This window comes from Panthera onca, chromosome B4 (assembly GCF_046562875.1).
Source record: "Panthera onca isolate mPanOnc1 chromosome B4, mPanOnc1 haplotype 2, whole genome shotgun sequence".
Lineage (NCBI taxonomy): Eukaryota > Metazoa > Chordata > Mammalia > Carnivora > Felidae > Panthera > Panthera onca.
Genome location: NC_138345.1, coordinates 80,891,734 through 80,906,920, shown reverse-complemented (window position 1 = coordinate 80,906,920; position 15,187 = coordinate 80,891,734). Strand labels below are relative to the sequence as shown.

Genomic DNA, 15,187 nt, shown 5'->3' with positions numbered 1-15,187 from the left:
TGTAACATTGATATTTTGTGATTGATAGAATTACATGACTTTGGTGTTCTTAGCTAGCTATCTGTAGTTATTTTTTTAATAATAATCTTTTTAATTTAACATTTTTTTAAAGATTTTACTTTTTAAGTAATTTCTACATCCAACATGAGGCTCGAACTTACAACCCCAAGATCAAGAGTCACATGCTATACCGACTGAACTCGGCAGGTGCCCCAATAATCATTTTAATATAGTCAATTTCAGGACACAAAATGTATTATTTTTCTGCAAGATTCAAAACAATTTAATTGACATATCTTAACACTGAGCAGATATACCTTATGTTTTAGTTTTATACAATGTGAATTTATACATAGTAAAAGTTAGCATCTGTCAAGTAAAGGCAGAAGCCAAAAAAATGCAAATCTTATGACCACAAAGAAGAGGACAGACAATGGAAAGTAGGAATTATTTTCTCCCAGCAATTATGTAGGTAAAAGATTTTAGTAAGTTCATTAACATATTAAGTTAGTTGGCTAATCCTCAGAAAATGTCATTCATTTTGACAGCTCTGAAACTTCTGAAGGACATAGAAAACAGATAAGATGGTACAGGTGTAGACAGGCTGTCTGGACAGTAAGTATTTTTTTTTTATTTTTGCTTTTTTTCTTTTAAATTTTTATTTAATTTATTTATGTATTTTTTTAAATTTTTTTTTAACGTGTATTTATTTTTGAGACAGAGAGAGATAGAGCATGAACGGGGGAGGGTCAGAGAGAGGGAGACACAGAATCTGAAACAGGCTCCAGGCTCTGAGCTGTCAGCACAGAGCCCGACGTGGGGCTTGAACTCACGGACCGCGAGATCATGACCTGAGCCGAAGTTGGCCGCTTAACCGACTGAGCCACCCAGGCGCCCCTTTAATTTATTTTTTAAATTTACATCCAAGTTAGTTGGCATATAGTACAACAATGATTTCAGGAGTAGATCCCTTAATGTCCCTTACCCATTTAGCCCATCCCCCCTCCCAGAACCCCCCAGTAACCTTCTGTTTGTTCTCCACATTTAAGAGTCTTTTATGTTTTTGCAAAGTAAGTATTTTTAAAAATGATCTTAGATGACAGCACGTTTAAAGCTTTTATGGAAAATAATAACTTTAAACAGGAAAAACAAACAAATCCTGAGCAATACCCAGAGTTGTATTAGAAACAAAATAGAAGAAAAAATAGTAATAATCTTTGCCTCCCAAAACTTAGCTTGATGTTTGACTATTCCCTTTTATCACCCCTCAAGAAAAAAATAAGCAATGTGTGGAGCAGTGTTAAGTTATTTTAAAAATAAGTAAGAACACTTACAGCTTACAAAAATAAAATTAGGTCTTAAAGAAAAATCCTGCTTTATATGTCAGAGATTCCTTATAGGTAGGCAATAAATGAAAAAAATATATAAGAAAAACATGTTAATCTTAGACAAGACCATTATAACCAATTAGTAATTAAAATTAGAATGCCTTTTGGCATAGCCATTGGAATTAGATTGGGGCTACCCTCCCATCTATTAAATATTTCTGGATTCTGTATACTGTTATCAGAGACACATTATTCTACCAGATGGGCAAGGGAGTAGTCTCTGTGGATTGTAAAAGTTTGAATGGGAAAAAAGAAAGAAATGTTTATTCAAAAGAGAAAAAAATTTAAAGATGTGAAGAGGAACGCAACAACAAAAAATACCTTCAAAGAGTACTGTGGTATGCTGGGAGTAAACTCATAATCTTATATGAGGAGGTTTTAATCTCAGAGGTTTTAATTTCCCTTTTTTTCTTGTTTTCAGGAATATATTGAAACATTCAGAAGACAGATTTATATTGAGATATGTGAAAATAAAATGAAAGCAATATAGAAACAATGAATCAATATATCACATAATAAAGAAATGTTAAAAGTATTTTGTTTCTTTTTAATACAAAGTCATTTTCCTCTAAAAGTGAAAGACAGCAATGATTTTTTTTAACATGTGTGTGTGTATGTGTTTGAGTTTCTTTTATGATGTAATAATTTTTATTTTTCATCTATTTTTCAGCTAAAACAAGAAATACCATCATAAAGAAGGAAAATAATGAGAAATTACACAGCAGTAACAGAATTTATTCTTCTCGGATTGACAAATGACCCACAATGGCAGGTTGTACTTTTCGTATTTCTTCTTGCTACCTACATGCTTAGTGTGACTGGGAACCTGATCATTATCATTCTCACACTTTCAGATCCCCACTTAAAGACTCCAATGTATTTCTTCCTTCGAAACTTCTCATTCCTAGAATTATCATTCACATCTGTCTGTATCCCCAGATTCCTTGTCACTATAGTGACAGGAAACAGAACTATTTCCTACAATGATTGTGTGGCTCAGTTGTTTTTCTTCATCCTGTTGGGGGTGACAGAATTTTACCTTCTGGCTGCCATGTCCTATGACCGCTACGTGGCCATCTGCAAGCCTCTCCATTACATGACCATCATGAATCACAGAGTCTGCATACTCCTTGTCTTTAGCTCATGGCTTGCAGGATTCCTGATCATCTTTCCACCAGTAATTCTGCTGCAGAAGTTGGAGTTCTGTGCCTCCAATGTAATTGATCATTTTATCTGCGACTCTTCTCCGATTCTACAGCTTTCCTGTACAAACACTCGCTTTTTAGAACTCATGGCATTTATTTTAGCAGTGGTAACACTTATGGTCACCTTAACACTAGTTATGCTCTCCTATACGTACATCATCCGGACAATTCTGAAAATTCCTTGCAAGAGTCAAAGGAAAAAAGCCTTTTCCACTTGTTCCTCCCACATGATAGTGGTCTCCCTCTCTTATGGAAGCTGCATCTTCATGTACATTAAGCCTTCTGCAAGGGAAAGGGTGACTTTAAACAAAGGGGTAGCTGTAATCATTACCTCAGTTGCTCCTCTCCTGAATCCTTTCATATATTCACTAAGGAACCAGCAGGTAAAGCAAGCCTTCAAGAACATGGTCCAGAGAATGGCCTTTTCTTTATATAAATGAATGGGATTATGCAAAAAATATATACATACCCCTGAAAGCAAAACTGAATGAAAAACTCTCTGGATTTTCCCCCATAAATTCTTTAAACACCCCATTTCATTCTTTCAGTTAGACATTTTTATATATTGTCAATATCTCTTTTTCTTATTAGCCTGAAAGCTGGGTCCTATGTATTTTATGTTCTAGGGAAAATGGCCAGTCTTCACCTGTGTAGCTAAATTTTAGATGTCAATAATCTTTATTATTTCTCCTATCAAAGCAAGTAGGTTATAAATTTGTACAAAAATGCAAATGGCTATACTACAGGAGGTTTACTAAAACCACATACAAATATAAAATTTATATTATGTGAAATAAGTAAAAATGTGTCTCAGTCAGTATCCCTAAATTTTCTTCTTCTTGTTACCAAGAAAAGAATATCTTTCACTGAAGTTTTCCCTATTTCTGCCAGTAATATTTAAAAAGGAAAACCATGGTCTATAAAAGCAAATTTAAAAATTCATTTTTATATCAGATTCTTTCAATTGATACAAAAATGGTCTTTTCTACCAACATGGAGAAAACAGAAAACTTAGCATCTCAAACACTGTGAGCTGTAGAATTCAGAGACTGTCTTGGAAATGATGACATATGACCCATTTACACCTTAGCTGTCCTTTATTTGCAAATCTACATACTGTGTTTATCTGTCCATTGCCTCTTTCGCAGCAGGCTCTCCCTCCCACATCCATGTCCAAAAAAAAAGACTCTCACAGGTAACTGTAAAAAATGTGTCCAAGCCTGGTTCCTATACTTAATGAGCCCCTCAGCTCCAATGTTTCACTAACAAGGGTGTTTGTGTTGGGACCATAGTTATGAGTCTAACTACATAGTGGGTAAGTGGATTTGACTTTGGTTTCTTGATTTCTGGCTTGGTCTGATATATAGATTAATGTAAAGACTTCTACCATACATAGTCTCTAAGTAGAGACTTTTCCTTCCTAATTGCTTATAGATGAGACTCTGTGAGCACTCATCTATTTCTTACCACTGTACTTTCATGGAATGAGTTACATTGTTTTTTCAAACAGACTTAACACAATACTATCATGAAGTGAAAAGTAACTGATTTTATTTGATTATAAATTATTTATTGGATAAATTTGTAAAGACATGAAGCTATACAAGTTTGCCCTTATAAGACTATACTAAGTAAGCAGAAATGCAAAAGTGAAACACAGGAATGTGGAAAAACAACACGCAAATGTTAACTAAACAAATATATATTATATGTGTGGTAAGTATAATAGAAGCTAAGTAGGAAGACAGCAGAGAGAAAGGGGGATATAAGAAGGTAAAGGAAAGTTCATCCTCTTGATTGACAAAAACCTCTCCAAAGAAGTTGATTCTAACATTCACATTGTCAGTAAGATAAGAAAATCCCTACAAATCTTTCCAAAACAAATATCATATGCTTTAAATTGAAATAATATTTAGAAGTATTATTAAATTATGAACTTTTTGTTGCAAATGTAATTTTGGTGAGAAATGTATCAGGTATACATATACCTCTGAGGTCATGTTTTTAGAAGCTTTCAAAAAGTATTTATGCCCATGTTTTATGCTCACACTGAAATATTTCAAAAATACTTTTCCTTTCTTTAAGTTTTTATTGAAATTCCAGTTAGTTAACATGCAGTGTAATATTAGTTTCAGGTATGTGATATAGTGATTGAACACTTCCATAAGTCACCTGGTGCACATCACAGGTGCCCTTCTTAATCCCCATCACCTATTTTATCCATCCCTCACCCACCTCCCCTCTGGTAATCATCAGTTTTGTTTTCTCATGGTTAAAAGTCTGTATCTTGGTTTGCATCTCTTTCTCTCTCTGATTTTCCCTTTGCTCATTTGGTTTGCTATTAAATTTCATATATGAGTGACTTCATTTGATATTGGTCTTTCTTTGACCGACACTTACCATAATACTCCCTAGATCCATCCACATTGTTGCAAATAGCAAATTTTATCCTTTTTTTATGACTGAACAGTATTCCACTGGATATGTGTGTGTGTGTGTGTGTGTGTGTGTGTGTGTGTATATACATATATATATATATATATATATATATATATATATATATATGCATATGTATATTTGTGGTTATAGAAAACATAAATAGTCATTTATTTTCACTGGTAAGTTAACATTTTGAGAGTTAATTCTGATAAACAAAGTTAAATGAGGAGAAGGGAAGAGACAGATAAAAAGCCTGGGGAGGAAATGCCTACCTAAGAGTAGTCTAGTTTTGCTGTGAATAAGGATTTTGGTTGGATACCCAAGTAAAATTAACTGCCATTTGAAATATCAGAGAATATTGGACAAAGCATGGTCTGCTTTTTCCCATTATGTAACCAAGTATATTATTCTCCAGAATTCCACATGAAAACAATACTAGAAACTATGTATTAGCTAGAAATGTGACTAGGTTTTATAGCATATTCAATCACTTAAATTTTCTTGCTTTTGTTTTTACTAAGGAGATGATAAAAAGACATTTAGATATTATCTTAACTAATTCACTGATTTCATAGTTGAGTGCTCTATTGATTTGCTACATTTTTAATAAGGGGTGAGCACTCTGTGTTGAGAGTAATGTACAATTGGAATGAGGTAAAACTTTATATCATTAACTTTGTTACTAGAGTCCACACATCTACTGGACTATGTTTTTAGCAAACGAATGAATGAATGAATGAATGAATGAGTGAATGAGTGAATGAGGGGTTGGAAGGCTATTGGTGCTGGCAAGAGCAAAAATGAACCATATTTAGTACCATCTCTTTCTCTCCAGTTTCCTAAGGTGTGATTCTCACTGCTATTTTCCTTGCTTTAGTTTTCGTTTTCCAGAATATATAGATCCACAAGAGTGTACATGTCTTTTATGGTTTCAACTGGCATTCCACAAATAAATTATCCAAAGTTTCCTAGACATAGACACAACTAGTTATACACACAAACATATATCCATGTGTACATAAAATATTTGTATTTAAGTATATTCATTGACACACATGTCTGTGTGTGTGTGTGTGTGTGTGTGTGTGTACACGATCAGAAACACTTTAAAACAAATTAAATCTTTATATAAAAATTTGATAACAGCATCTGTACATGCACAGATATTTTTCTGGCTGGATACAGTATACTTTAGTGATGGTACACGACAGAATAGGGGAACCTGAGCCCCTCCCCTTCTTCAGGGGGTCTGGGATAGAAACCGTGTAGAGTTCAGAAGATTTTCAGTGTGTTGAGGAATGATTTGGGGCAAGGATTCTCCAGCAGCTGAGAGACTCTCTCTTTTTCTTATATGGTCAGTGAGAATAGTAGTCCGGGGGGCTCTTACTCCTGGGAGGCCATATAGACTATGAGGTCTACTACCTTGTTGCTATAGCCAAATTCATTGTGGTAACAGGAAATGAACTTGTCAAATCGGTCATTGAGGGCAATGCCAGACCCAGCATCAAAGATGGAAGAGTGGGTGTCACTGTTTAAGTCACAAGGGATAACCTGCTTCTCAGTGTAGCCCAGGATTTCCTTGAAAGTGCCCTCTGATGCCTACTTCATCACTTTTTGATATCATTCTGGCAACTTTCTCCAGGCAGCAGGTTAGATTCATAACTGACACATTGAGGGTGGGGACATGAAAGGCCATGCCAGCAAACTTCCCATTCAGCTCAGGGATGACCTTGCCCACACCATTAGAGGCAGGGATGATGTTTTGGACAGCTCCTCAGTCACCACACAACAGCTTTCCGGAAAAGCCATCCACGGTTTCTGGGTGGCAGTGACGGCATGGACTGTGGGCATGAGTCTCTCCGTGATGCCAAAGTTGTCATGAATGACCTTAACCAGAGGCCAAATAGTTAGTGGTGCAGAAGGTATTGCTGGTAACCTGGAGAGAGTTGCCACACTTCTCAGGGTTCACACCCTTCACAAACATGGGGGCATCAGGAGAAGGGGCAGAGATGATGATGCTCTTGGCTCCATTCAGATAAGCCCAGTTTTCTCAATGGTAGTGAAGTGACTTCAGCACCAGTATCACCCCATTTGATGTTGGCAGGATCTTGCTCCTGAAGGATGGAGATGGGCTTCCCATTGATGACAAGTGTCTTGTTCTCAGTGCTGACTGTGCCATTGAATCTGTTATGGATGAAATCATACTGAGACAAGTAGACCATGCTGTTGAGGTCAACAAAGGTGTCACTGATGATGACAAAATCCACTCTGCCAGAGTTAAAAACAGTCATGCTGACCAGGCAATGTGACTAAATCTGTTTACTCAAACCTTCACCATCGTGTCTCTGGGACCTGGGAGGCACTACACAAGGAGATGCAGCTGTCTATCAAGTGAGGAAGAACAGAGACAGCACATGTATGTATTTTTCAGATTTTTTAGATGAATTAAAGATTTTAATACAACAGATGCTTAGCTTCTAAATAAGGACATGAATGACTCATCTGTATATACTGTGAGTCACTCATTAGCATGATCATAGTGGTCAAAAAATGCCATCCTAACCCCACACTGAAGTCTAACATTAAAAATTGTCATTCTGAATTTCAAAAGTAATCCCTAAAAGTGTTTCCAAGTATCAACTTGGATTTTTGTACCATAGTAACAAGTAGTCATTGAAGAATGTTAGCAGACAAGAAAATAACTCTGATTGCAATGCATAAAATAGATTGAAGGAAGTCAGGGTCTGCCATGGTTAAAACAAACAAAAAAGGTAAGATCCATATCTAAGATATTAGTACTGGGGATGTAAAAAGACATCTAATGATGCATTTTCAAGAAACTTGACATTGTCTTGAGGTAAGAGTGAAGCAAAAAATGCAAGCCTATAGGAAGAAAATAGAGAAAGCAATGACATCCAGGAATCGGGCTTAAGAGACACAACTTGTTATGAGCTTTGCAGTGAAGACAGGAAATGCAAGGAGAGTAGACAGGTGGTGCAGAGAAACAATGAAAGAAGGCCAACTGCTGTCATGCTCCATTTTAGGATGAAACAGTAAGAAGAAATACTACGTGCAAGGATTTCAAAAACATTATGATATCGGGGCGCCTGGGTGGCTCAGTCGGTTGAGCGTCTGACTCCTGCTCAGGTCATGATCTCGCGGTCCGTGAGTTTGAGCCCCGCGTTGGGCTCTGTGTTGACAGCTCAGAGCCTGGAACCTGTTTCAGATTCTGTGTCTCCCTCTCTCTCTGACCCTCCCCCCATTCATGCTCTGTCTCTCTCTGTCTCAAAAATAAATAAATATTTTTAAAAATTTAGAAAAAGATAAAGTTAAAAAAAACATTATGATATCAAGTGAGGAATGTTGTGGAATGAATTTAAATACGTAAAATATCTCTTTAATACTAGTTCTTTGCCATATTTGGGGTTGAATTTATTATTCTTCTAAAGACTGAGTCCCATGAAGTCTCTCTGTACATTTGAGACTGTCATTACAGTCACTTGTTAAGCCGCCCTAAAAAATAATACTTTAAATTAATATGGAGGACATGCTTGAAAACAACATTGATCTCAGAACTAATAGGAGAAAATGGGAAGTAGAGAGAAGGAGCTATCACGGACAGAGGCCTTTACCCAGGACTGTTTCATTCCTTATATTGCTGCTTCCTGATTTCTTTAAAATACTGAGCAAGGAATTAACCTATTATGTACTGAAAAAGTCTCCCATACAGTCATAAAAATCAGTGTCCATCCTGGAGGCTAAAGTCACCTACAAATTACATGATCTGGGCACATCATAAGCCTTGGAACAATATTATGTAGTCAACTTCGTAACTATATAAGGGACAGTATTACTCATGAAATAGCACTTCAGAAGTTTCATTTTTAGTTTGATAGCAATAACCAAGAAAACCTTAGGCCGAAGCATGAGACACTAATCCAAACTCTCCTTTGGTATCAGTCACAATAAATTCCATACATTGAATGTTAACAAAGCAGAGAGCATTTATACCTGTTTGATCACTGCATATGTATTATCACATTTCATCCTCACAGGCATCTTATCATCATTGCTGTGTTTCAGGTAAGTAAAATCAGGCTTGCCTTTCCTATGTTCGCCACCCCTTAACCACCAACCCAATGGTACTGTTATGTCTCTGTAATAATACAGTATTGCAAAGGCTTCGAGGGGACAGGAATTAAATTCCAACAGGTGTCTGGTTCAGAAGTGGAGAGCTTGATCTCAAAGTTAGCTTTCTACAGCCAAAAGAAGCACTCACACTCATAGGTGAAAAACAGTAACTTTACAATTTTTAATTCGTTATATCTAAAAATACTTTGAAAATAAACCATGTAATGCACTGCAAAGATTAATTTACCATTTGACATTTTTATGTCAAATAGATCTGAGATTAGATAGATCTCAGAATAGATCTGAGATTTAGATAATCTGGATAAAATGGAAATATTGACATTTTATGATAAAATCCTTACGTTATTTGTGTTGTTTTCATTGTTAAATGTATCCTACATATAGAAGAGCATATGAAGTCAGTGATGTCAATTTAAAATAACTAAAAACTATGGGAATGCAAGCTGGTGCAGCCACTCTGGAAAACAATATGGAGGTTCCTCGAAAAACTAAAAATAGAACTACCCTATGACCCACCATTGCACTACTAGGCATTTATCCACGGGATACAGGTGTGCTGTCTCAAAGGGACACAGGCACCCCAATGTTTATAGCAGCACTATCAACAATAGCCAAAGTATGGAAAGAGCCCAAATGTACACCGATGGATGAATGGATAAAGAAGATGTGATATATATATATCATATATATATATATATATATGTGTGATGTATATATGTGATATATATATATGTGATATATATATATGTGATATATATATATATGTGATATATATATGTGTGATATATATATGTGTGATATATATATGTGTGATATATATATGTGATATATATATGTAGATATATATATACGTGATATATATATATATATATATATATATATCACGTATATATAATGGAGTATTACTCGGCAGTCAAAAAGAATGAAATCTTGCCATTTGCAAGTACGTGGATGGAACTGGAAGGTATTATGCTAAGTGAAATAAGTCAGTCAGAGAAAGACAAAAATCATCCGGCTTCACTCATATGAGGACTTAAAGACACAAAACAGATGAACATAAGGGAAGGGAAACAAAGATAATATAAAAACAAGGAGGGGGACAAAACAGAAGAGACTCATAAATATGGAGAACAAACAGAGGGTTACTGGAGGTGTTGTGGGAGGGGGGATGGGCTAAATGGGCAAGGGGCATTAAGGAATCTACTCCTGAAATCATTGTGGCACTATATGCTAACTAATTTGGATATAAATTTTAAAAAATAAAATATAAATTAAAAAAAATAAATTAATTTAAAATAATTAACTAATTAATTAATTAAAATAACTAAAAACGATATACATCCATCCACTTCCCAGGCTAACACAGCAAACACCAGACTAAAACAGAAACTCCCAGTTTTTCTGTCCCCAAAAATATAGATCTCAAAAGACACATCAACTATACTGATTTCTCACACCACCCAAATTACACTATGGTTTTGTTTTGTTTCCTGGGGGTTTTTTGGTCAGGTTTAGGGTTTTAAATTGCGAACAGTAAATTTCAGCTGCATGCTTTTATAAATTTGACAAGTCAAAATAAGTAATATCTTCATGACTCCAAAACATTTCCTTATGTACTTTTGTAGTCAATCCCTACTCCTCACCCACAGCCCTTGAAAAACCTACATTGTCCTATGGTTTTGTTTATTTTGTATTGTCACAGAACAAGAATCATATAGTTGGTAGCTTTTGAGTGTCCCTTTTTTCACCTTGAATAGTACTTTTAAGACTCATCCATGTACTTGTATATATCATTGTTTTATTCCTTGTTTGCTGGAGTAGTAGGTCATTGCACAGATATACAGACTCACCAGTTGATGGAAATTATAAAACTTCAGGTTTCATATTTAGGAAGAAGTTGTTTTGAGTTGTCTTTTGTACTTCGTGAAACATGTAGGCTTCAGACTTTTGCTTAGAGAAGCCCATTTTTCTAGGACCAACTGTGGAAAACTAATGTGTTGTCATTGAATTCCCTTGGCACCTATTTCAAAAGTGGATTCAACAGGGGCATCTAGGTGACTCACTTCAGTGTCCAACTCCTGACCTGGGCTCAGGTCATGAGTTCGTGAGTTCGAGCCCCACATCGGGCTCTGCACAGATAACGCAGAGCCTGCTTGGGATTCTCTCTACCTCTCTCTCTGCTCCTCCTCTGCTGACATTCTCTCTTTCCCTCTCTCAAAATAAATAAACAAACGTAAAAAACACAGAACCAAAAGTTATTTGAACATAGATAGACAGATAGGCTTATTTACACATATATATCAATATATATGTTTATTTTTGGACAGGTTATTTTGTCCCTTGATATATTTCTTTTTCATTTAACCAATGCAATATTCACTTAATTAATATGTTTCATAGCAGGTGTTTAATAATTTTACTGTATAAAAATTCACAAAAAGTGACTAGATGTGTAAATACCTTAAATTCATTATTTTTTAAATACTAAAAGATATTTATATTTGTAGTGTCAATAGACATTTCAGTGAGAGTTTACTATTCTTTCTATATTGATATATTTTATTGTTTATTTTTGTTTAAGGGTTTTGGAGTGAAATTTATGAGATAGACACACCTATAATTTGTATTTTAATTTATAAATTATAACTATGAGAGACTCATAAATACAGCTAGGAAATATTGTCTTTATGATCGTTCTTGGGTTTGTAACAATGGTCTCGTTTCTTTCTTAAATGTTTAGTAGTAAACACTAGTGGAGCCAATTACAAGAGAATCATTATTCATGGGAAAATTGTTAATAAAAATTTAATTGTTTTAGTAGACATTTTAAAATGTATATTTCTCCTTCATACATCACCCTGATCTCTTCAATTTTTTTTATTTTAACAAATCCCTAATTTTTGGTAAAAATATTGTTTATTATGCAGTTGAACCCTTGACCAGGAGTCGGGAACATAGAACTCCTATGTAGCCGAAAATCTGCATATAACTCATGACTCCCTAAAAATGAAACTGCTAATAGCTTACTGACAACCAGAGACTTACTAATAACCTAAACAGTTGATTAACATACATTTTGTGTGTTATATGTATCATATTCTGTTTTCTTACAATTAAGCTAGAGAAAAGAAAATGTTATTAAGAAAATCATAAGGAAGGGACAGTACATCTACAGCACTGTACTGTATTTGTTGAAAAAAAAATGTGCATGGAGTGGACCTATGCAGCTCAAGTCCATGTTATTCAAGGGTCAACTGTATATATTTGTTAATATCAGGAGTATCTGTCTGTAGTGCTATCCCGTTTTCTTTCCTGATACTTGTGACTTAATGTTGCTGTTTTTCCACTGTTATATTGCTTAGGGTTTTATACATCTTACTAGTCTTTCTGAGAATCAATGTTAAGCCATGTGACAGCCTCACACCTGTCAGAATGGCTAAATGTGGGTGAGGATGCAGTTCTCCATGAAGGGACCTACATGCACTGTTGGTGGGAATGCAAACTGGTGCGGCCTCTATGGAAAAGAGTATGGAGTTCCCTCAAAGAGTTAAAAATAGAACTACACTCTGATCTGGCAGTCACACTACTGGGTATTTACTCAAAAATACAAAAACATTAATTCAAAGACACACACACTATGTGTATTGCAGCATTATTTACAACAGCCAAACTATGGAAGTGGCCCAAGTGTCCATCGATAGATGAATGGATTAACAAGATGTGGTCTAAATATACAATGGAATATTATGCAGCCATAAAAAAGAATGAGATCTTGCCATTTGCAATGACATCAACGGAGCTAGAGAGGATAATGGAGATAGCAAGATGACTCAGTCAGAGAAAGACAGATACCATATGATTTCACGTATATGTGAAATTAAGGAAACAAAAATAAATAGCAAAGGAAAAAGGAAAGAGACACAGAGAGAGAGAAACCAAGAAGCAAACTCTTAATTACAGAGAACAAACTGATGGTTACCAGAGGGGAGAGGGGAGGTGACTGGAGAGATCCTGGAAATAAAGGAAGGGGATTAGAGAGTATACTTATCATGATAAGCATTGAATAAGGTACACGATTGAAGAGTCACTATATTGTACGCCTGAGACTAATATGACATGTATGTTAACTATACTGGAATTAAAATTAAAAACTTAATAAGACATACTAAAATAGCCAGTAGAAAAAAAAATGTTAAGCCATGTGAATATCCTATATTATCCACATGTTTCTATTTCATGATTTTTTATCTATAAAATTTACTCTCATTTTTTTTGTTTGACTTGCTGTGTTCTCTTTCACTATATTAAAATAGAAGATTAATCCAGTTTTTCCTGTTTTTCTTGTTTATAGTCTTTACCTATATTGCTTTGTATATATCCCTCTAAGTACTTCATTCACTGAATTGCAAAAGTTTAGACATAACATAATGCACTATTTAGTTCAAAGTTAGTCAAAATTTAATTTGAGTTCTTTCAATCTATTGAGTTTTAGGGAGTATCTTTAATGTCCATGCCATTAGACCCTTCTCAACTAATTATCTAATAGTTAACTGATTTCTATATTAAGCTGACCATCATCAAAGAACACACACTGAATGATTTGAATAGTTGAATCTGTGGAGGGTTTCTTTATGTCCCATCAGACTAGAGAATGGCAGTAAGTGTTCTTATGTATTTTGAGCACTAGCATGTTTTTATTGCTAATGCCATCGTGGGCAGTTTAAGGAATTGGATTCTGGTACATTTGATCAAATTGGATAGCGAAGCTCTACCACATGTGCTTTCCCCTTGGAGATGTTGGAAAGTTCAAATGTCTCCTAATACTATGGTTCCTGGCACAGATTTTGTTCTACCAATGAGATCCACACAAACTCAGAATTTGGTAGAAAATTTCAACATTTTCTACCATGGAAATGTCACCTTAGGAAGGTTGTGGGTACATATGGGCTATTTTCTGCAGCATTGTTGAGTCCCCAACTTCCTAGAGAGGCTATTCTGATGGATGAAGAAGCAGTGACATCTTTTTGCTTCCATGTGTCTGATCTCTGGACCAGAGTTAAGGTTCAGTATTTTTACATTGTATCTCTGATGGTAGCCTATCTTTGTGAATCTTATTATATTGCTCTAAGGGTCATTATTAGAGTGTCACTCAAACTCCTCCAGCCTTTCCAAACTTCACAGGCCTCAATTCACCTTCATTAATAATTTCCAGTTTAAGATACTTAAACTGTTTACTCTTCCTACACTTACCAAACTTTTACTAATGCTGCATTATAATAAAGGAAAGCGCCGGGCCCATATGTTTTGCTATGTACACACTAAAAAAAATCCAGATAATTCTAGAAATAATTTTTAAATAAAAAATATTTTCTAAAAGTAGAATTATAATTAAATTATGGAAATCTTCAGGGGAAAATGGCATCTGCATAATTATAATACGCTGTTTCATTAAATAGAGTATTATGTCTTTGGTTTTACTGTAGTCTTTTAGTCACGCATAATTATTGAGGATTTTTAAATACAGATCATGATCTCTTATACAATTTCATGCTAAGAATTCTTAGAATATTTTTTAAATTATCATTTCTTCCACTATATTTTCAAAATATTTAGTATTTACACATAAGAAAGCTTAGATTAGCAAAACATTATCTGACTTTGTGACTTAGAGGGCATTTGTCATGGCATGAAACACATCGACATCAGGAAATACAGGTAAATCATAATTTGGAGTTAACTTCTATCTCTTTTTAAAGCATAGCAAATGTAATTTATGATGATTTAATATATTCATTCGTTTTAAACTTAAATAGCACAAACTTGAAATCTGTTTCCTTATGCTTACCGATATCTATGCTATGATAATTACCAGAACGTCTTTCCTTGTCAATGAAGAAAATAAAGTCCAGAGAAATTTCCCAAAGGATACACACAACCAGAGAAGAAAAGCTCCTCACATATGGACTATTATTAGATTATTTGCTTATGTCTGAGGTTACTGCA

General features: G+C 34.9%; 1 protein-coding gene across 2 annotated transcripts; it reads left to right on the top strand.

Annotated features, from left to right (window-relative positions):
• The first annotated feature begins 2,094 nt into the window (after positions 1-2,094).
• LOC132660318 (olfactory receptor 6C75-like) lies at positions 2,095-7,753 on the top strand. Of its 2 annotated transcripts, XM_060604338.2 has the most exons (2): positions 2,095-3,000; positions 7,703-7,753. In XM_060604338.2, exons 1-2 carry the CDS (start codon positions 2,095-2,097, stop codon positions 7,751-7,753), a joined length of 957 nt encoding a protein of 318 aa, XP_060460321.1. The 2 variants fall into 2 exon arrangements, with proteins under 2 accessions (XP_060460321.1, XP_060460322.1); XM_060604339.2 differs by lacking the exon at positions 7,703-7,753 and having other exon boundaries at positions 2,095-3,033.
• Positions 7,754-15,187: the final 7,434 nt, after the last annotated feature.

Coding starts and splice junctions, on each gene's coding strand:
- LOC132660318 (XM_060604338.2), top strand. CDS start 2,095: ATGAGAAATTACACAGCAGTAACAGAATTTATTCTTCTCGGATTGACA. Junction 3,001..7,702: donor AGCAAGCCTTCAAGAACATG/GTCCAGAGAATG, acceptor AGTAACAAGTAG/TCATTGAAGAATGTTAGCAG.